Source organism: Scatophagus argus, chromosome 14 (assembly GCF_020382885.2).
Source record: "Scatophagus argus isolate fScaArg1 chromosome 14, fScaArg1.pri, whole genome shotgun sequence".
Classification (NCBI taxonomy): Eukaryota; Metazoa; Chordata; class Actinopteri; family Scatophagidae; genus Scatophagus; species Scatophagus argus.
The window spans coordinates 11404473-11427607 of record NC_058506.1 but is presented as its reverse complement, the minus strand read 5'-3'; the positions used below and the strand labels follow the sequence as shown (position 1 = coordinate 11427607).

At 41.3% G+C, this 23135-nt stretch overlaps 2 protein-coding genes across 2 annotated transcripts; one reads left to right on the top strand and one right to left on the bottom strand.

Annotated features, from left to right (window-relative positions):
- Positions 1 to 578: 578 nt before the first annotated feature.
- LOC124070758 (multidrug and toxin extrusion protein 1-like) lies at positions 579 to 9551 on the top strand. The gene is made up of 17 exons (XM_046410964.1): positions 579 to 757; positions 872 to 1058; positions 1867 to 1968; positions 2117 to 2185; positions 2355 to 2503; positions 2629 to 2671; positions 2805 to 2849; positions 3030 to 3127; positions 5817 to 5914; positions 6050 to 6231; positions 6352 to 6460; positions 6727 to 6802; positions 7069 to 7138; positions 7231 to 7363; positions 7450 to 7544; positions 7626 to 7689; positions 7778 to 9551. Exons 2-17 carry the CDS (start codon positions 873 to 875, stop codon positions 8008 to 8010), a joined length of 1752 nt encoding a protein of 583 aa, XP_046266920.1. The 5' UTR covers positions 579 to 757; position 872; the 3' UTR covers positions 8011 to 9551.
- Positions 9552 to 10400: 849 nt separating this feature from the next.
- On the bottom strand, positions 10401 to 22039 carry slc47a1 (solute carrier family 47 member 1). The gene is made up of 17 exons (XM_046410963.1): positions 21735 to 22039; positions 21315 to 21416; positions 17490 to 17558; positions 17257 to 17405; positions 16710 to 16752; positions 16159 to 16203; positions 15921 to 16018; positions 15223 to 15320; positions 14983 to 15096; positions 14492 to 14559; positions 14084 to 14192; positions 13921 to 13996; positions 13769 to 13838; positions 13526 to 13658; positions 12125 to 12219; positions 11550 to 11654; positions 10401 to 11425 (listed from the first exon to the last, which is right to left on the bottom strand). Exons 1-17 carry the CDS (start codon positions 21942 to 21944, stop codon positions 11051 to 11053), a joined length of 1959 nt encoding a protein of 652 aa, XP_046266919.1. The 5' UTR covers positions 21945 to 22039; the 3' UTR covers positions 10401 to 11050.
- Between the last annotated feature and the right edge of the window lie 1096 nt (positions 22040 to 23135).

Genomic DNA, 23135 nt, shown 5'->3' with positions numbered 1-23135 from the left:
CTTTTGAATTTCAACAAGAGCAAAACAGCACCACCCGATGGGAGGTTCAACCAGACACGAACACCTCAAAAATAGGTGTTACTATGGGAGGAGGAATATAAAAGACTACACGACGAGGTGACAGCATACAAGTATGTGTGCTGATGCACGGTGACAGATTCATCAGTGATTCATCTCAGTGAGGGCGAAATAGAGAGTCTGAGTGAGAAACATAACGTTAGTTCTTTCTCTACCACTACAGTCATGAAATACAACAGCTATAGTTTGTTACGCTTCACCAGAAGTTTCTTTATTTCTAGCATACAATGTGTACTTTCTTTGAAAACGATATATTTAACCAGTTCTTTCAACTCAATTAACATGTAATTGAATATGTTATTCAGCATTTATACGGAGATAGGCAGAAAGGTAGAAAATTACTTAAGACATGAGAAAATAGGGTTAAATAAAGTGAAAACCCTGTTACTCATGCAACCTGTTTAATTATCGGCTCTAGCGTTCACACTTTGACCAGAAGGATTTCAATCCTTTGAACTGTGGTGAACCAGTGAAGATCTGTGACGCTCCAGAGCAGCTGAAAGAAACACAACCAGCTTCTTTCTGGCAGCATTTCCTGGAGGAGAACACAGCTTGTTGGTGGGTCGGGCGGAGGAGAGATCTGACTTGTAGCAATGCCCGAAGCATAATGTATATGCCCACTCTCACAGACAGAGAGCAGGGTGGGAAGATATTGCCTTGGTTATTGATTATTTCACAGGTAATTGGTTATTGATTACACCTAGCCTTCTTGTGTCTGTCTGAAGGGAATGGTACTGTATGAACATCATTCAGTTTGGGATTGAGTTCTGTTTTCTGCCAAATCTCATTTCAGTATGGAAGATTTAGCGACAAAAAACACTCGTAGAGGAGTAAATGGACAGTCCAAAATAGACGAATCACCTCCTGTTGCTCACAGTGTTGACTCATGCTGCAGATCCTGGCTGAAACGCATCAAGCTCTGCGTACCCGTTGACTACAAGAATGAAACAGCTCTGCTCTTTAAACTGGCAGGACCTGTGGTAAGGTTATGTTTAGGTGCAATGGTTGACCAGAGTCTGACAGCACCAAAAGGGCTAAATATGTAATAGTATTATAATATAAGATATGTCACTAGTTCAAGTCTCACAAATACAGTGTGATATGTTGGATAAAGTTAGTCATTTAGTCTTGAAGATGTTTCAGAAGAAGTTCCAAGTTATAGATGTGAGTCTAAATCATGTCTAACTTCACTGAATTATATCTAAATTAAAAGTAAACCAGTAGAAATCCTTCAAGAATAGATATATACATCATGTGACCTGCATTATCCTAACAAATGTTAGATGAAGGAAATTACAGTATTTTCAATATACCATAAACTAAAGTTCATTTGGAATTGTCTTCTTTACAGTGAGGAGAAAAATAGCTTAGCAATTCGAAGAAGCCAACATCCCTGACTCCTTTTCATTGCACAAACCCAGAACTTGATAAACGAGGGCATTTAGTTTCCTTTTGTGCAAACCTTTTGATGCCAAATACTGTCAAAAACCTACACCATCAATCACGAAAACTATTTTTTTTGAAGGAAAAGAAAGAGAGGTAGTAAAGACATTTAGAAGCACAAAGGAGCTGCAGCAAACCCAAAGCATAACTTGTCAGCTGCCAGAACAAATGAGAACTTATTCTTACCTGAAGGCCTTTTGAGACAACATTTTTTTTCTATGAGTAATAGCTCAATCAGCTACTGTATGTGTTGCACGTGGAGTTCGATATTTCATTCATGTCTGGTGAATTTCATTTATGTTTTTATGGATCTCAAAACGAGGGTGCGCGGTTTTTGTTTTTCAGATTATTTCACAGTTGATGAGCTTCCTGATCGGCTTTGTCAGCGTGGTGTTCTGCGGTCACCTGGGGAAGACAGAGCTGGCAGGGGTGGCATTAGCAATAGCAGTGAGTTTTGTTTCTGTTTTTTTATTAACATCGTTTTCTCAAAGATCGCTGCTCATTCTCTGTCATAGCTGTTGAATTTGTTTTTATCACATTATTCAAGCATATTGGTCTCTTCTTTTTGGACTGAAAATACTTCATTACACTGCAGGTAATAAATGTCACAGGTATTTCCATTGGCTGCGGTTTGGCATCAGCATGTGATACTCTCATATCTCAGGTATTCAATTCATCTTCATCTTCATATAACCAGATCGGTCCAGACCAGATACTTCCACATTCACAGTATGCTCTTTCAGATTTGTTCTCCTGTGTCAGTTTTGCCGTTTTCTTTGCACAAGAGTAAGTGTTGTTTTATTTATCTGATATTCTGACCCCTTTTATTGCAGACTTATGGGAGTGGTAACTTTAAGCGTGTGGGAGTGATACTCCAAAGGGGAGTTTTAATCTTGCTTTTGGCCTGTTTCCCCTGCTGGGCAGTCCTCATTAATACTCAACCGATTCTGCTGGCTGTCAAGCAGAGCCCAGAGGTCGCCAGGTGAATCATTTTCACTTCAAACTTGGCATTGTATGACATTAAATTCTACATATGCACTTGTCACTCATCAGTCAACTTATTCACTATGATTCACAATTTTCCTTTTCTTAATTTCTGACGTAAAGACTCTCCCAGCTGTATGTGAAGATCTTTATACCAGCTCTGCCAGTGAGTTCAGTTTCCTCCACAGTTTTACAAAACGTTTTTTGTATCTTCATCCATATACGCTGTACTGAATGGCTGCTGTGTTGTATTATTGATCTAATTAACCCCATTCATTTGCTGATGTTGAATTCTGCAGGCTGCCTTTATGTACCAGCTGCAGGGGAGGTATCTCCAGAATCAGGTGCATTTAATGACTGCAAGACCACTGATGTGAAAGAAAATAATGACTGAAAGTATGTCAGTGAGGATATAATTTTGCATGAGCATTACAAAGAAGCATATACTGTGAGCAAGTAACAAAGAGTAGGAGCACTGATGTGTTGAGATCGTTTTTAAAACAGCGTTTGTCTTTGGCTCACAGGGCATCATGTGGCCTCAGGTGATATCTGCAGCCTTTGGGAATGTTTTAAATGCAATAATCAACTACATCTTCCTAAATCTTCTGGATCTGGGTGTCGCGTGAGTACCACCCACCATAATAGTGTACTCTTTAGAGTCAATATTTTAAGTCACAGTATCATTCATCAGCTGGAGGAATTTTCTGAGGACTTATCTGTATAAGTGATTGTGTGATTTGTTCTTCTATCTTTTTTTGTTGTCGTTTATGTCATGCCTGGTTTTTTTGTTATGCTTTGTCTCTTGATTTCAGTCCATGTGCTATGTTTCATGTTTGTCTTGTCATGTGTTTCCATGTATTATGTTCAAGGTTTTTGTCATGTCCTGTTTTATTTTGAAAGTGTCTCTTCCCCTGTGTGCCCTGTTTTCATGTAGCTTTGCTTTTAGTTTTCTTGATTGCTTTTTTCCCCTCCTGATGTGTGTCACCTGTGTCTCGTTGTCTTGTCTATTTAGTCCTTGTCTTCCCAGTCACTGTTGTCAGAGCGTCTGTGTTTTTCCCCCATGCCATGATCGGATCGTGTTGTTGTTTTTGCCTTGCCTTGCCTTGCCTTGCCTTGCCCTGCCCTGCCCTGCCTTGCCATGCCATGCCTTGCCTAGTTTTTCCACAGTAAGTGTGCTTTTGTGTTTAGTTTAGTTTAATTAAAAGACATTTGTTTTTGGGATCTGCCTGCCTGCCTGCCTGCTCTTTTTGACTCTGCATCGGGGTTCAGCTAATTTCTGCGTCAGCGACGCCGCCATACTTGACAGAACGCTCTGACCAAAATGAACCCCGTAGAGTCTTCTAATGCGGGCACCGGTCTGGCGGCCCGGCCTCCCAATCTGGTGGAACTCTGGGAGGAGCAGATGCGCCGCTTCAGGCCCCGGGGAGGCCTGCATCCAGCATCAGGCTCCCCGCTGCCGGGGCGGAGTCTGCGGATCGAGCCGCCAACCGTCGCGGAGATCGACGCCATTTTCCAGACCCTGACGGAGCGACTGTCTGCCGTCTCCGCTCTCCTCGCCTCAGCTGATGGACCGCAGCCCACTGTTCCAGGTCTGGGTCCACCAGCACCCCAAGCTACGCCAGGGCTCCATGCTTCAGCTGATGGACCACAGCCAACTGTTCCAGGTCTGGGTCCACCAGCACCCCAAGCTACGCCAAGGCCCCATGCTTCAGCTGATGGACCGCAGCCCGCTGTTCCAGGTCTGGGTCCGCCAGCACCCCAAGCTACGCCAGGGCCCCATGCTTCAGCTGATGGACCGCAGCCCGCTGTTCCAGGTCTGGGTCCACCAGCACCCCAAGCAACGCCAGGGCATCCTGCTTCAGCTGATGGACCGCAGCCCGCTGTTCCAGGTCTGGGTCCACCAGCACCCCAAGCTACACCAGGGCCCCATGCTTCAGCTGATGGACCGCAGCCCGCTGTTCCAGGTCTGGGTCCACCAGCACCCCAAGCTACGTCAGGACTCCATGCTTCAGCTGATGGACCGCAGCCCGCTGTTCCAGGTCTGGGTCCACCAGCACCCCAAGCTACGGCAGGGCCCCATGCTTCAACAGACGGACCGCAGCTCACCGTCTCCGGGCTGGGTCTGCCTGCCTTCACGCCACGTCTTGCCGCCAAGTCTCCACGTCTCGTCAGGTCACCACGTCTTGCCAAGTCTCCACGTCAGGTCGCCAAGTCTACACGTCTCGTCAGGTCACCACGTCTCGCCAAGTCTCCATGTCAGGTCGCCATGTCTCCACGTCTCGTCAGGTCTCCACGTCAGGTCACCAGATCTTCACGTCTCGTCAGATCTCCACGTCAGGTCCTCAGGTCTCCAAGTCAGGTCATCAGGTCTCCAGGTTTCGTTGTCAGGTCTCCATGGCTCCTCAGGTCTTCACGCCTCATCAGGTCGCCCCAGAGGCGACTCATGGATCGGCCCTTGGTTCTGACCCAGCCCTCAGGCAGACCACCTGAGGCCTCATGTTGGGTCCTGGCCCAGCATTTGGGCAGACCCCCAGATGCGTCAAGTCTCACCTGGGTGTTGAACTGGGGTCGCCCACCCGAGGTTTCAGTCCGGGCCTATGCCCTGCACCCGGGTTGAATCTCTGACTTCTTGGTTTATTGCTTTGGTTGATCCCTCCTTCCTGGTCCCCCCTTCACCTGCCCAGCCTGGTTATGTACTGTTTTTTGTGTTTAGGAACATCTGGGATCTGTTCCTTAAGGGGGGGGTTCTGTCATGCCTGGTTTTTTTGTTATGCTTTGTCTCTTGATTTCAGTCCATGTGCTATGTTTCATGTTTGTCTTGTCATGTGTTTCCATGTATTATGTTCAAGGTTTTTGTCATGTCCTGTTTTATTTTGAAAGTGTCTCTTCCCCTGTGTGCCCTGTTTTCATGTAGCTTTGCTTTTAGTTTTCTTGATTGCTTTTTTCCCCTCCTGATGTGTGTCACCTGTGTCTCGTTGTCTTGTCTATTTAGTCCTTGTCTTCCCAGTCACTGTTGTCAGAGCGTCTGTGTTTTTCCCCCATGCCATGATCGGATCGTGTTGTTGTTTTTGCCTTGCCTTGCCTTGCCTTGCCTTGCCCTGCCCTGCCCTGCCTTGCCATGCCATGCCTTGCCTAGTTTTTCCACAGTAAGTGTGCTTTTGTGTTTAGTTTAGTTTAATTAAAAGACATTTGTTTTTGGGATCTGCCTGCCTGCCTGCCTGCTCTTTTTGACTCTGCATCGGGGTTCAGCTAATTTCTGCGTCAGCGACGCCGCCATACTTGACAGTTTAATCTTCCTGACAACACAAAAGTGGTTCTGCAGCTGCCAATGCCATCTCACAGTATTCCTTGGCTGTGTTCTTGTTTGTGTACATCTGCTCCAGAGGACTACACAAAGCCACCTGGGATGGTAAGTTCAAGGGATTAAATCACTGTTGGCACCAGCCTCACAGAGCTGCTAGTCTGTCTGGAGACTCTTGTATCATCTGTCATGTAATGTCAACACCACGTTAGAAAAATGACCATTAGTTATCTCCGACTGTAGGTTGGTCACAAGATTGCCTGCAGGAGTGGGGTCCTTTCCTCAAACTGGCCATCCCCAGCATGCTGATGCATTGTCTGGAGTGGTGGCTGTATGAGATCGCAGGGTTCCTGGCCGGTGTCATCAGTGAGGTCGAGTTGGGAGCTCAGTCTATAGTTTACGAACTGGCTGCTATTGTTTACATGGTAACTCTCTTGCATTGCTTTATTCTTAAATGATCAACTGAATGGATTCACAGGACCATACTTATTGCTACATTTGTCCATGAAGTGATTGTTTTCAGTTACTCTCTTCCTATCCCACAGTTTCCAATGGGCTTCTCTGTTGCTGCTAGTGTGCGGGTTGGAAACGCTCTTGGCGCAGGGAACACAGAGCAAGCCAAACTGTCCAGCAAGGTCTCCCTCATCTGTGCATGTATGAATCAAATTTGTAGCCTGGCAAATCACCACCACAGAGGCAATGGCTGCTGAGTCGAATTATGTCACAGAAGAGAGCTCCTCAGATCTGTTCCTCCACAAACCAAACCTTCTTCAAAGTCCTGTGCCTTGTTTGTCGATTTAAATGTTCTGCTCTGTTCTCTGTTGCTCTCACTTGTTAATTTATATGCAAATCCTCATTTTGTTTTTATATATACACCATCTTTGTTTAACAACGTGCTGCATTTCCTATGCCCAATCCAGCTGCTGTCTCATGTCTCACTGGAGCTTGTCTCATTGTGTCTAAGGATGTGGTTGGCTACATTTTCACCACAGAGAAGTGAGTGCACATTTTGGGACCTAATCTAACGTTCAACGTGTTTTCTTTCCTCTGAAACAATAACTAACAGAAAAAAAGCTCATATGAAGTCAAAGTGTAATTCATCATGTATTAACCTCTGATGGACACTGACCCTCAAGAACCAAGTATTGTCACTACCAGAGAGATGGCAGATGAAGTAATCTATTATAAGGAAAAATACACTGAAATTTGCACTTCACCTGTCTTTGTTAGAATTTCACTCTCATGCATATGTTTGCTATTAGAGACCTCATACAGAGGGTGGCTGATGTCATGAAAATGTATGGTTTCGTCCATATTGCTGAGGCGTATGCGGTGAGCTCATTTGTCGTACAAGTCAATTTATCAGTTTATCAAACGGACTTGCTGAGCCAGATTTTAGATTTTCCTTTGTTTAACCTCCACAGGCTGTGGCAGGAGGAATAGTCAGGGGGACAGGGAAGCAAATCATTGGTGCTGTGTGTAACTTGGTGTGTTTCTACATCATTGGCTTCCCCATCGGGGCATCTCTGATGTTCCCTGTCAAACTGGGCATTGTAGGTGAGGGCAGATTAAATATTTGTACAGTAAGTGACAATCTAATCACATTTCCACTCAAGCTAATGAACTTTTCATCTCTGTTGCAGGACTGTGGTTGGGGTTTTTAATTTGTGTTGTGATACAGTCTGCATTTTTTACACTTTTTCTGTGTAAACTAAGCTGGAAGAAAGCCACTGAAGAAGTGAGTGACTCTTCTGGTGACATTTTGTGTCATACCTAATTCTGTTAATACAGTGTTGTTGTTTTAAATATCTCTAATTAGGCACAGGTAAGAGCAGGAGTCGACACTACAAAAAGGAACAAGATCTTTGGGCTTGACAACATGGGTAAACACAAGCTATTTCACTTACAGCTACATACACGAACTACTGCACAAGTAACATTAATCATGTATTAAAACTGTCTCCCCCTCAGCCCTGGACTGCAATGAGAAACACTCAAAGACCAGTCGATGCAGTTCTTTGAGTCCAGTGGAGGGGAAGCTGGAAACGCCCGGTGCAGGTCAGCAGACTTCAGATGACGTGGCTCTGTCAGTCAGGCAGCTGGTGGTACGACGTGGTCTCGCAGTGCTGCTCGTCTTCGTCATCCTCGCTGTTGGAGTCTTCATTAGTGAGCTGCTCACCAGACTGCTCGAATTAAAGGAATGACCGTTATTAGACCACATGTGTGCAGCACAAACCAAAGCTCAAGTACAGTTCATCATCCCCTAGACTACACATATACATGTGCAAAAAACAGACAACTACAGCAATAACTGCATTAGAAAGACTGGTAGTTACCGAGTATTAAAATCTTCTTTAACTGCATTAATTAAGTGGAATTTTTGCACAGAATTCAAATGTAGGAGATGAAATCCACTCTGACTATTATTTTCTGTCAATACTGCATACTTAAGGGATTGTCTTTAGGGTTATCTTCATAAAGGAGTTATATTACTACAGCATCTTGTGTCAGTTTTCTCTATTACTTTCATCAAACAAAGTCATTTTTTTTGGATTGTTACATTCATCACATTTTGGAAAAATCTAACAGGAAACATGATGCGAATGAAGCAGCCAATGAAAAGCATAGACGAATAAACACTGTATAGAATTGTCTTCTTTTATAAAAAAAAAAAAAAAAAAACCATGCTGCGTAAGATGGCTCTAATCAAGACACTGATGAAATATATGTTCTCATTATGAAATATATTGTCTGAATGGATGCCATAGTTAGAAACAGCATAATTAAATGCTGTATTTGGGCTTCAGCTCATCTGTATGTGATGTGTGGCTTCATCATCAAGGATGGAAAAGATGCTGTTTTTCTGGTGGTTTATTTTTCTGTCCTTTGATCTGTGTTGCCAAATTTGATGATAATGAAAGGTCTGTATGCTCACACTGCAACATGCTGGCTGGTTGAAGACATGTCAAACTGAGCAAATCAACCACCTGTTCACAGTGTGCAGGAGCAGATAACCAGCTAGCTCAGGCTTCACACTGAAAGTCTGCTCATAAATGAATAATTCACCCTGGTTAACTGCAAACAATTAACCACATATGATGTTCTGAAATACGCACATGTATGCTGTTTCTCTGCAGAAACAATGCCTCAGGAGATTATTTGCATTCTGTTGTAGAGTTATCTGAGAAGATTGAAACCATTTGACATCGCATGAAACCAGTTAGTAGAGATTGGAACAGAGGGAAAAACAGGGCTCAGACCAAAGTTCACAAAATCCACCTACCAGGCCTTGAGAGGTCAATAATTAACAAGTTATGTTCCATGTGTTTAATTCATATTTGTAGACACATTTTGTTATTGTGGTCAGAGCTAGATGATTCTCCCTGTTTTCAGTCTGCTAAACTAAGCCTATCTAAGTGCTAGCTATAGCTTCACATGTATTTCACATTTGCCATACAGACATGAGGTTTAAGTCTTCCCATCTTACTCTGACTTGATATTTAGTAGAAAATTAATAACTCAAGTTTTAAGGAAAGGGGCCTATGGCATGTCACCTCATCAACTTTTTGTGGGTAGACATTTAAATAAAAAAAAAAAACTGTCCAAATTACATTTAATCTCTATTAAATTGCATTTTCATTGCAAGGCAAAGGCTAACCACTGTGTATGTGTAATCTGGTTTATTCATTTCAGCAGGTGGTAGTCTCAAATTTCAACTTTGGACCCACAAAGCACTGCACTGTGTAAACATCAGCAGATCGATGTTTGCCCCAGTCACTTTAAAAAAAAAAAAAAAAACAACTTGCTTATTCATTTATCGTTATTCAACATGTAAATCAGCCTTGATTCATACATGGTTACATCTTCGCCTGAGCTTCGGTCTTGCTCATCAGCGGAAACATTGCCACAGGCTCCTCACAGAGACTGTAATCTTGGCCCCCTCACCTCCAGAGACTGCAATCAGTAACATGCTGTGGCATCATTAACAACTGCCTGTGCAAAGATTTGCTGTCAGTACCGTTAGACTCGAACTTGTGTGACAGTAGCTTAAAGAATCTCATTAATTTGTACTGCTTCGCCATGTAGTACAATAACATACCTGCAATTCAGTTAAATCGTGGTTTCAGTTAATAATATTGCATATTAATTAATGAAAGTTAGTGTTGCGCTAATGGCTCTTGCACATGCACGAATACTAATATGTATTTGTGCATGTGCAACTGAACTCTTTGTTCTCCAAATTTAAATAAAACAAAAAGTTGGAGACATTTATAATGGGGTATGATGAAATTTAAACTTTAGTTTGGTCTTTCTGTTTGCACAGTTTTCTGTGCTCAGTGTGTGTCTGTTAAAGAAAAAAAAGGAAAAAAAAAAAGTGGCATTTTGTGCCAGTCTGGTAACTGTTGGATACTGTGACATCAACAGCGAAACCTTCTATAATAATTGATGATTTACTTTTTGAACCCTTGGTGAGATAGTTTGTGGTTCTTCCCTTGAACTGCATATTTACAAGAACGACCTAGAAAATTCAAACTACAGATAATATATTTTGAAATCCACCACACATTAACTTCCTTTCACTTAGTTTCATTACAAAAAAAATAATAGCTTATTATTTATGACTCGCCTCTGTCCTGAAGAATACCAGAGCAGAGTGACAGTGATACATGAAGACACTTCAGTAATTATAGCCCACTCATATCGTCATACTGTGTATTACATATATACATGTATGCATGTAAATTTTACATCAGATATTTACAGTCAATTTTATATTCAAAGTTAAAATGTGAGAAAAATCATTTAAGGTCAGTAAGAAAAGAACTATCACAGTGCCATTTGAAAAGTCAAGACAAGAAAAGGTTGAAAAATCAAAACTATCGGTGGAAGAACATCTGTCCCTTGATGTCCCTCCTAGTGAAGGATGTATGACTTGTCATGTCGTCCCAGCTGAGCATCTCAGGCTGAGCAGGTTAACGCATGATCTATGTGACAAGAATTTCTTCATCCTGCTAGTCTCATTTCATTTCCTTTGTGCTTTCTGTGGATTTTCTCAGCAGTACAGCACTGACAGAGAGCCAGTTGCCTCTTTCAGGTTCTGGTTTTACAAAGTAACATCCCAAGTCTGTGAGTATGCTGTGAAACTTGGGTCAAGATTTTAATACTTTTCTCTATAGGATATCTAAAATATCATACTAATTGTTTCCATCCACTACACTGCTACATTCAGAGGTCAAAGGTAGCTCAGAGGTTTTGTGTGAGATCCAGTGGAGCCAGAGGTGTAGGAGTGGAGTCATTAGCCCAGTTCAGGGTAAAGTTGGCTCTGCTGTGAGCGGTGTGCTCCGGTATAGGAAACGCAATGTGCAAAGCAACACCGATGGCCAAAATGAGAACTGAAACGAATAAAGTGAGCCCCCGCCGAAAAAACAGCTGAGAGTTAGTAAGCAATTCTTGAGGTTTGGTGTCTGACGTATTTTTGTTCCACTCAGCATCCTCCTCAGTCCCTCTTGCGTTTGTGTTGTTGCCCTGAGCCTCATGATCTGCTTTCAGCTCGTGATCCTGGGTGTTAACTGGACTGTAACCATCTGATTTAGAGGCTTCTTTGTTGTCCACCTGGGCCTTCAGGGTGAAAAAATTTTGAAGTTAATCAGTAAGTGAGTAACTCAAGCACTGATAAAACTACCCCAAAGAAATAAGTGAGGACATCTTCCTTGACAACACACCACACACTGTAGGCACTTACTGTATTAGGGCAGTCAGAGAAGTCAGGCACCATCGCTTCATTCAACACGGTACTAACAGGACGCTTTGGAATCATCACCACTTTCTTTCCAGCTCGCAGTTGAGCCTGAAAACACATTAGCATGAGGCTCATGAGACACACACAAAAAAAATGCTAACTGAAGAAAAAAACTGATGAGATTTCAGCAGCCCACGCATTTACACACAATCCAAATATTACACCCAACCTCCGCTCTTCTTTGAAAAAGAATGAAAATAACATTTATGCTTTTTTGTGAATGAGTTAAGACTAAGAATTAAGAAAGCTCTGCAAAAGAAGAAAGACAGATGAACAATGTTGAAAAAACAAAACAAAATAAACATTTAAAATACTGCCAAAAAGCTATTAGTGTGGGGAACATCCTGCAAGGTTGCCAGAATTTACTCATAAGGATGTCTCCTGATGGAGCTTCATTACAACAGCAAAAAGAAACCTCTAATGAGAGTTTTCATAAGATAATCCCAATTACATCCTCAGGACTTTTTGAAAAGGCTTGAACAGCATGTATCGTTGAAAGAATGATGAGGACATCCTACCTTTTCTGTCACTTTCTTCCAGTTGAGTTTCAAGATTAGAATAAGCAAGAAACTCATCTCAAGGAAAACACATATGCAGAGACCCAACCAGAAGCCTACAAATACACACATTAAAAAAATCAGTTTTCATGTCATGTATATCTGTAAATCCAATGTAAATGTAGAAAAACAATGGACATGCTTAGTATTTGATACCAAAAGACAAATATACACCCACTCTCTTAATGTTTATGTATTTAGAATGCGATGTCATTAAAATCCCTGTTGGTGTAATGGTCAGGTGTCCCAATTTTGTCTATATAGTGTATTTTGACTTGACTGTGGTTCAGGATGAAAAGTTAAGGTGTCACTCAATTATTACAAATCGCCCTGAGGGGAACATGAATATCTGAAGCAAGTTTTATGGCAATACATCCTGGTTGTTGAGGTATTTCTCCAAAAACCACAAATGGCTAAAAGGAGCAGAAGGTTTGCTTGAGACATCACCTACTCAGGTACTCTGAACCCCAAACATATTCCATACCTGCATGGTAAATAACAGACACCCTGTTATTGTTATTATACTATATAGATAATTCACAATGTCAGAGCTTTGATGCACATTGGGTGAATGTCTGTCCATGTGTGTGTGTGTGTGTGTGTGTGTGTGTGTGTGTGTCTGTGTGTGTGTGTGTCACCATGAGTGCACATTTATCACTACATGCACGCTTTGAGTGGACAGCAAAGGTTCACTCTGGCAGGGGGTAAATGGCAGGCTGCAGGGAGGGAAATTATGGAATGACTGGTGCAGTGCAGGAGGACTGAGGGTTTGTGGGTTTAACTAATGAACCTGAATTTTAAAGACACACCACCTTATTCTGATTTCTGCTGGTACATACAAAGAAATACAAGAATTGTTTTATAATTAACAATCTACACTAACAATCAACACTTTAAGGAGGTTTTTTATTAGCCCAAAGATGACAGGGCACTTTTAAAACATTTAGTTTCCTACAACCACTTATTTGTGTCAAAATGGATTTATTTATTTGTTTACATGAAATGCCCAGTCTGTGCTAGACATGACAAATGAGAGGTGATGTGCACTCTAAACAACACCGTTTGACATTAGGCCACAGCATGATGTGCAAGCACAGCAGTATATTTAGACACAAAGAGACATGTGAGCTTCGCTGTATGTGCACAGAGCTTTAGAAGTAACATTCTTTCATTACACTTCATTAAAATCTCTTTCATTTAAAAAGCACCAATGACATGGAACTTGTGGGGTTGTGAACATTTTCAGACTAAACATAGGGATCCCCAGCCAAAAAAGGTTGGCGTAAGACACTAATAACAGGCTCACTATATTTATTTAATTGTTGTTAGCAGAAACACACAAAGATTGAATGGAAAGATTACCTAATACTCTGAGCTGGGCCCAGTATGTCAGAGCTACTCCCACTGGTAGACCAACGCAGTAGTAAGCCACCAAGTTGGACAAGGCAGCAATTATCTGCATCCCAGTTCCTATAATAATCCCTGAGCAAACACACTGAAAACACACACAAAGTTAAATAAAAGAAGCAAACAGCCTGCTGTACTATTCAACTCGAGCGCTCAGTGTAAAACAAGACAAGAACATTTGTTGTGTTCTGTACATACCAGAATTGCATCAAAAAACTGAAGAAATGTGTGGACTGTGAGATTCTGTGAGACAATCTTCACAATGTTTCTGCAGACAGTAACAGAATATCATTAAAAGCAAAGTTGCCTTACGTGGTACAGGAACAAATGTGTGTGGGTCTGACACTCACTCATCTGAGGTAAATATGTATCCAACGACGGACTTACAACCCATGATGCCAATACCCTGGACTACTGAATATATGCCTATAACAAAAACATTATGTCAGGTTACATTAATGATATACATACATGTTAACAAGTATAAGTCTTTAACAGGTGTACATACTGTACCTGTTAGAATCAAGGCCACTTTGCAAGTGAGTATAGCTCCGGAAGTGTTTCCAGCCCCCAAAGCGTTCCCAACACGCACACAGGCAGCTCCATGGACACCTAGAGGGAACTGCAAGGACCCAGTGTGACTCCTTGAGGTTAATTACAGCCAGTCATACAGCTGACATAAAGGAATAGTTTATTAAATATACTTGGTCTTTCTGTGAGATTGATGAAAAGATCAATTTCAATGTGGTGTCTGTGTGAGCACTGGAGGCAGTTAGCTTAGTTGAGCATAAGGACTGGCAAGCTAGCCCTTTTCCACTGCTCGCATCAAGTGAATAAGGGCATTTCCCAAAATGCTGAATTATTCTTAAATAATAATATGCATATATATGTTCAACACTGAAAACACTGAATGATCCATACCATGTATGTTATGGATGCTATTTCCACCATCACATGCTGGGCAGCAAGATCCACCTCCCCGAGTACACCTGATGTGACAAAGGCCAGGGATTCAGACATGTACAAAAACTTTCCCAATAAGAAACTTAAATCAAATGACAAAAACTGAACTTTTACATGGGATACACTTTTAGGTTATTCTCTTCATTTTTAAATAACTGAGAATTTTATTTAAATTCATATTATCACAATCTTGTGGGATAGGCAATGTGTTGCAGCCATTTTCATTTCAGCTAAAAAGAGAAGTATTTTTTGTTTGTGTATCATTAGCTTATTTTCAGTGGTTGGGTTTCTTCAGAATTGTGCACTCTTGTGTTAATCTCTTCAGCCAAAAAAAAGGTACATTGAATTGCACTGATAATACAGAACAAATGTTTCATATATTTCCAAATAGCAAGTGTGTGTGCAGTGGGTGTTAAGCCTGCAGGAAATGTGTGGCAAACAACACTGACCAGCCATGAAACCTCCAACCTCCCAGATCCACCACTCAAAGTAGACCATGAAGGCACTGGGAATAGCCAGCTTCATGTAGGAGCCCCACTCCTGCAGACAGTCAGTGGACCAGCCTGCAGAAAGGTTCATACAGAGGGGTTAGGTTAGTGTTATACTCACTATAGCCTGAACAGGACAACCGCTGATCATTCAGTATTTCTTATTCAGTTTTGTTTTGTTTTTTTTTGTAAACAAGTCACCTCCCCATGTCTGCTTATGGAGCTTCCTCCATCTGATGTAGCCAAGCAGCAGCAGGCAGAGGCTGATCTGAGAGAGGCTGTTAGCAATTGCTGATCCACTGCAGACACACATGACAGAGCATCTTTTTATATTGAAGGGCTGTCTACGTTAACTGTGATTCTCTATCCTTCTCTCTAGCCAAAGACTGCACACTGAGGGGTTTGAGTTACACTGTAGTATGAGCACACTTGATGTCTGAGAGTCTGCGAGTAAGGGACAAGCAGGAGTGCATGCTTGACATGAGAGGGGACAGATCTGACTCAAATAGGGCATTCTGATTGGTTAAGTCAGCTATCTGTTGAATCAAATGTTTGTCCAGCTGGACCAGGATCAACTTCTCTCTCTTCTTTCGCTGCCCTACACTGCCTCCCTCTCTAAATAAAGTACAACAATAATAAACATCAGGGTGCTGTTGACTCTGTTCGAGCAAGAGTGGGTAATTCTTCTTTTAGATTAAAATGTAGAATGAATTTTCTGATCTCCTGTATATATATTCAGCCCTCTCCTTTCTGGATAACAGTGCAGTGATAAAGAGAGTTTCTCTGAGGATTAGCTAGAATATTTTATTGGTCATGGCACTTGAAGTTTGATACTATGTCAAGCAAAGTGAAGTTTAACAAAAATAGAAAGGAAAGGAGAAGAAGCGTGGCACACTTACTTGACACCCAACTTCAGGCTGAAGATTAAGATATAGTTTGCAGCCACGTTAAAAACGTTCGCTACTATTGCTGTGTACATCTGAGGCATAATGATCCCCTGACAAGCAAAAACACATGATATCCACAGTCAGCTCTCCGGTCTGTTTAGCTCATATTCAAAATGCATGAATATTATTTATACAGCTTCAATTTCAGGTCACTCTGACGGAGTGCACTGGTTTCCTCGTGTGAACTTACTTGGTTTTGTAAGTAGGAAACTTGCAGATGATACAGGAACATGGCCTGTAGCAGAGAGAAGAAAAGTGATGAGAAGATTTTTTTTTTAAATCCAATAACTCAAACTGGATTGTCTCAATCAAGTTAAGGAGGTAGGAGGAATTAGCACAATGTGTTGGACAGTGTTGGAGTACTTGGCTTGCTTATGGATGACTGTGTCATTTACACACTTTAGTTCGATTATAAGTATGAACTGCCTAGACTGAAGACACTCGTTTTTTGTTTTTTTTTTCTTGATGTGGCCAATTATCTAGCAACAGCTGCTACTGTTTGGATGCCCAGTACAGTGAAGATGCAGCTACTCATGCTTTTTCTAATAATTTGTATCTTCTGCACCAGAGAGGCTAAGAATTAAAAGAATTTCTACAGACAATTACATGGATAGTCCAACTGGAAAGATTAAAGTAAATTCATCAACATGAAAAAAAGAAGTTTCACTCGGTGAATTGTCCTCTGGGACACCGTGCTATCTTTTCCGGACTCTGAGAAGTAGTTCAGTTTAGTACACTCACTGGAACAGCTGGTAGAAACATCATCAGGTAGAACTGAGCAATTCTGAATAAGGGGAAAACAGGATAATATTAATTGCGTAGAGAATACACATGGGCAATAACTTTGAAACTTAGAAGCTTTTCACTTTTAGTTCAAATATGCCTCTCTTCTTGCAAGTCTGTGTATGTAGTATTAAAACAAGGCTGTCTGTTCACATTAAATTTCTCCGTTTTTGCTTTACTTCCTCAAACTAAAATGACACAGTTGTTACTATATTCTGCACCTTTTGTAAGTTTGTACAAGTGCTTACATAAATGTACATACAATTTCTATACACTTCAAACGGCTCTGTACACACTTACCTGGAATAATAACATATATAGATAATATAGATGTCAATACACTGCTAATAAGAATGGCAACCATGTCACTGAATAAAAGACATGCAGTAGGAGCTGTTAAATAATCTAATAACAGTTTGTCTTCAACAGAGTGTATGTTTCCATTGACACATACATGCAAAGCACGCACACATACTACATCTAATGACGCAAACTGTGAGTTTACCTTGCCACCTCATCCTCTTGTTTTAAGAGGAGCAGTAAGTGGTAAGCGTTGATGAGAAGAGCCCAACATGGCAGACAATACAGCAGCAGGATCAATGAACTCCTCTGGAGAATCACTCCCACACGTTTCAGGTTCTTACTGCCGAATGTCTGCGAAACACAAATGAAACAAATGAGAACTGAATCCTATTGTATGTGTTCAAAATTTAAACCCTTCTGGAGTGATTTGCTCACCTGAGAAATGAGTGTGTCACAAGCCACAGCAAGGCCATAACCTGTAGCAGTCGTGGTCACGTTAATGGTCTGAGAGGTAGAGAATCAAACACAAGGAAATCAGAGAACAAAATGTGATGCAAGAAAAAAGTTCGACTTTAGATATAAATTGTCACTGTTCAAATGTCTTTTACTTATTGTCCTTTTTCTATTTATGTCCATAAATCTGGACACCCAGCTCTCCTACTCCTTGGCTGTTCTAGCAGCTATTGTGAATGTGGTTCCCGGAAACTATTTAATAGAAAGAGAGCAAACAGAACTGATTCCAAGAAAAACAGTGCAGCAGGCACTGTGTGTTCACACATGTCAACACCAGGGCCAGGTGCAGCAAGAGTGGAAGAGCAAAATGCAGTCTTTATGAAGCAGAGCAATGCCATCAAAAAACATGTGCAGAAAATGCTTTATAAAGAGATATCAGAGCAAAGTAGAGTTTTGGGAAGGATTTTTGTACAGGAGGAAGTTCTAGGATTGGAAAACTAAATAATAAAATAAATTTTAAGTGCAATCTATGATGTGCTGCAACCAAGTGGTGGAGGAAGAATTCAGATCCTTTACTTCAGTAAAAATACTATTGTTGCAAAAATGCCAGTAAAAGTCCTGCATTGTTACTTAAGCCGAAAGCGACAACTTCACAGTACTAACTGTGTCTAACCAGTAGTCCAAATTGCAACATTATTTCAACTAAATCTAAAGTATTTTAAAGAAAAATAATCAAATAAAATGTTTTGCATCTCTGCAAACAGCACAACACTTATAAGAATAGTTTCCAAAGAATTTGCCGTAATCATTTCAGCCGTACTTGTATGCTGTTACAGAGTTTGATTTATAATAAAGCATCTTTTTCTACAATCTTCATGTATTTGATTTCAAAATCTAAGCACACACAGATTTACTTATATAACTGTAACTGTATTTGGTATTATGATGACTCACACAAAATTTACTGCAGCTTATTAGACTAGAAATAGAGTGGATGCACAGGCCATTTCAACAGGCTTATTCACTACAGTGTCACTGTGTCCTATTTCAGGCCATTATGAGCTCACTGGCGGACATGGACACCCTGCACAGGGACATTCAGGAAGAAGCTATTTGTGAAGTCTTTCTAAAATCAAGATTGAGAGCTGTGCTCTGGCTCTCCTGTTGTACCCTGAGGATATGAGACTGATCCTGGATCTCCTGCACAATACATGCAGGACAGTATGAGAGATCACAGCAAGTGGTACAGACTGGTTTACCCTGACAGATTTTAGAGACTGATTAGTTTGTCCTATGACAATGGAGCGGTTGATAGCCGTCATACGCTTTGTGAGGGCGAATGTTTCTTCACCATCTTCTTGTTCAGCAGGGAATGTATAACACATACACACCCTAGCCCAGCACTTTGGCTGCTGCTCTGTCAGCCCTAATTTGCAGGATCTTTTTCTAAGTCTAATGGGTGAGAACTACAGGGTTGTGTTGTTAGGTGCTTATACTAAAGTTTTGTCAAGCTCTTGATATAAACAAAGAATAAATATTTTTGGCTGTTGAAAGGGTCAACACACCCAGTCCCACTGAGAATCAACAACTCAGTCTGCAGCTTGTTGCAAATTTCAACCAATTTGAGCCCATTGCTTTGGTTTGTTCAGTGCTGTTCTCTCAGTTCCCCTGTGTAAACTGTGGGTAGCCGCTCCAAACACACAATGCTATCACAAGTCAGTGTTCTGCTATTTGAACCAACAGGTGGCTGCCATGAGTTTGCAGAGGTCTGATACTGGGAGGATTACAACCAAATAAAACAACATCAGTGGAATAAACAGTGATCCCAACTGACTTGATATGACCCACCAACCCAAATGCACACCAGTGGGAGATTTTGAATGCTGTGTTAGACAGTGCTAGCCTTGTTTGAGACATCTGAACTGCAAGGCCAAAGCTCGTATTTGTTCAGCAATTCAAATGAAGAAGGCCTTGTGTTGCGATCATTGATGACTGTTTCTGTCAGTGGGAGAAACAGTTGACCAGTCAGAGCTCAGCATTTGGGATGAGAATGGATTGACATCTAACATGAATGAGAACAACGGAGCAACGCACAATTTTGTAAGTTAGTCTGCAGTACACAGCAAAATTCTCAGAGTTACTTTTCCAGTATTGAGCAAAAGTGTTCAAATACAGAGCTGAAATGACACTGTTAAAAGTTGATTTAACTCAACTGTGTAAGGAGGACTAATCTCCTACACAGTTATGAAACCAGGCCTCTCTTAACACATCCTCATGGATTTCTATCTCTAGTCTTACACAGAGTTCACTTCTAACTCTGGATGGAGTTATTTAACACTGGATCTGAGTTATACTAGTAATACTTTGGCAAGTGCTAAAATAACTCTTCAAAGATTGGAACAAGATAAACTCCAGCACAGCATTAGAACTGACTCTCAGTGTTGATTTAACACTAAAAAATTTGCCGTGCAGTAGCAAAGTTCAAACTTACATACTTTGCTGTTTAGTAATGCTAGTTGTCTGTGGACAGTTTATACAAGTATTTTAATTCGATTACATGTTTTATTCAGTGACTCATGTGTGTTTGTTTTACTTTTATCTCCTAAGAAACAACAATTTAAATTAGTTTCACCTCTCTTGGGTGTTTGGCAGTCTGTAGAGACTTTATTTAATCTTTATTTAGCCATGCAGTTTCATTGAGATTAGGTACTCTTTTTCAAGATAGACCTGCGAATAAAGAAAATAAAAACTTAACCAGCAAACACAACAAGGAGATAATAAGAATATTTACAAAAATCATTAAAAACATCAAGGATTTAAAACAACCGAGTGGAATGCAAGAATCTAACTTGACTGCAGTCTGCAGCTCATTCCATTTCAGAGGTGCATAATAACTGGACTGTGCTTGTCTTTAGCATAGATCAGTACTCCACCACCCCTTACTTGTTTGATCACATCGTAAAACATTGTAATTATCTACACCGATCTGATTATTTGGGATCTTAAAGGAAACCCATGTTTCAACCAGAATGAGGACACCCTGAGAGGTTCCATCTATCAAAACTTTGATAAAGTCCATTTAAGTGAGCAGGCTTCTGATGTTCAAATGAAGCAGTTTGGTATGTTCTTTAGAGGTAGCAAGGAGGAGATGTGAGGGAACAGTAGACACAGCTGGGTAAAGAAACATTGACAGGAACATTTGATCGATTAGGTTACACTGACTAAATTGGGAGGATTAATTATGTTTGTAGAGCATCCTGGATCCTCATGAATGAGGGAAGAGAAGCACAGAAAATCAAACAAGCTAGTGCTAGGACCCCGGGGACGTCAATAGGTGTGGGAGTGGTCTGAGTGAGTGGACATCTAGGTGAGTTCTGGCTACCTGTTTGCAGAGTACAGGTGTGGGAGACAGTCTCTGTTTGGTCAGTTGCATAACAGCTCTAAACAATTTAAAAAACATTTTTTGACTGTTTCTCATGTGACATGGCAAGTGCTGATGTCTTTCTTCAGCCTTTTGCAATATAAGATCAGAGTATTTCTGAGCCTCTTTTTATACATGTGGAAAATGAGCATCAGCATACGCATCACCTGCATTGTGTAATCCAGGAGCCAACACATCACCATCACAACAAATTATAGTGGGGGCCACACATACACATAAAAAGGTCGATATTTAAACTGTAAGTAGCAGAGAAAATTACAGTGTGAGCATCAGCAGCAGCAGAAATACTTCAATAAGTAAAAAGAGTAGTTGTAGTAGCTGTTACTAACTACTTAAGTTGCAACAGGATAAAGTCAAGACAGTACCGCTGAGGCCAGTGCGTATCCAGCCAGTTCTGCATTGCCAATGTGCCCACAGAATATGGTGGTAACAAACGACAGGAGGAAATTCAGCATCCGAGACACCAGCTGTAGAAACAAACAAAAAGATTGGAATAATTTCCTATCAACCCATCACTGATCAGGTGGAACTGATGCAGCATATTGCTGCATGAGCTGGGTTCAGATAGCTTATCTGTACTCTGCAAAGTAGTTTTGTTTCAGGTTAGAGAACATTGTTGTGAATTCACAGAGGTCGGACACCAACAATTGAGTGCACTGTTAGATTTCAATCTATAACAGTAACCCTGCAGCAAAGTAGTACAATAACCAAATGTATAACAGTGGTGTATTATGAACAACAGACCAACCCCTCCCCCACCAACACTTCAACTTTCCCCTACTCACCAATGGTCCTGTGAGCCTCAAGACATGGTAGAGTTCCTCTCTGTAGGCCAATGGTAGGCAACGTCTAACGCATGCACACCGAAACAGTTTGGAGCTGACCACAGCCGCTTCGTCTCCCTCAGTCTCTGCTGTCTTGGCAACAGACACCCCAGTCACAGGCCCTGCACCCGGCGACGGGCGTGCAGGATCCGGGGAACCCAGCTTCTCCATTCAAACACAGAAAAAGAAGAGAGAGGGGAGAGAAAAGGGAGAAAAGCTAAGAGACAAGGGAGGGAGGGAGTGGGGAAAGAGAGAGCAAGAGTATGGGGGGCAGTCTGAGTTCAGAAATACAACACATGCACTTCTTCAAAGTTATTGATTAAATAATGCGGTTCAGAGGAGGGTGGAGATGAGAGAATGAGTGAAGGAGAGAGGAGAAGAAAACGGGGAGTGACAAGAGGGAGTGGAAAGGAACAAAAGATTTTTTTTCATGGATACAAGGGTCAAAGTAGGGCTGATGAATGTATGGAGAGGAAGGAGGTGCAGTCTGTCTGAGTGTATGTACTGTACAGTGAACAAATGCCATGTGAACATGTTGCATTTACATATTTTGCTGTGAGGCTGTCCATGTGTGGTCCTACAGGGCTCAGAAGTAATCTGATGAAGAATGTCTGTTCGCACAAAGAGCTCTGATGGCATAAACTCTGCAGGATTTGATTAATTACTTACAGGGTGACCATGCGGTTGTTTGTATGTGCACACATATATTAGCCAGTGATCTTATCTGCCTCTGAATGTACTTCGACCACTGGTTATTGCGGCAGTCGGCCTCCTCACGTACTTGTCACATAAACAAACAAAGTCACAAGTGCACACAAACCCGCACTCATCAACTTTTTCCTGACAGAGCTCTGTTACGCAAACATTTACGCACCAGCATCGACAGACATCTTCAACTTATATGTTAATAAATGACTGTGACTGAGCAACAACTCACTGACTCACTGATATGTATCTTGTCAAAAAGACACAGTTTCAGGAGGTGCACCGTCGATGTGTATTGGTTTTAACATCACTAAGTAGCAACACTCACCTTAAGGGAACTTCTGTGGCAAAGTCTGTAAACAGATCTCAAGCTTTACAAAGTGAGAGGTCACCAGCACAGTTATCAGTTTACACGTGTGTGTGTGTGTGTGTGTGTGTGAGTGTGTGTGTGTTGGTGAGAACGACGACCTTCTTACACATCTAGTATATAGGTTATTTGTTAGCCAGTTGTGCAACTTCACATTAAGAGTGCATTCTTCTCCCACAACTCTGCATGTTGCAATTGCTGCCAACTTTTGATCTGATCATTTTATTTTCTTTTTTTTAAAAGAGAGGTTATAATAAGGCATCATAGATTGAATATTACTTACTGATTAT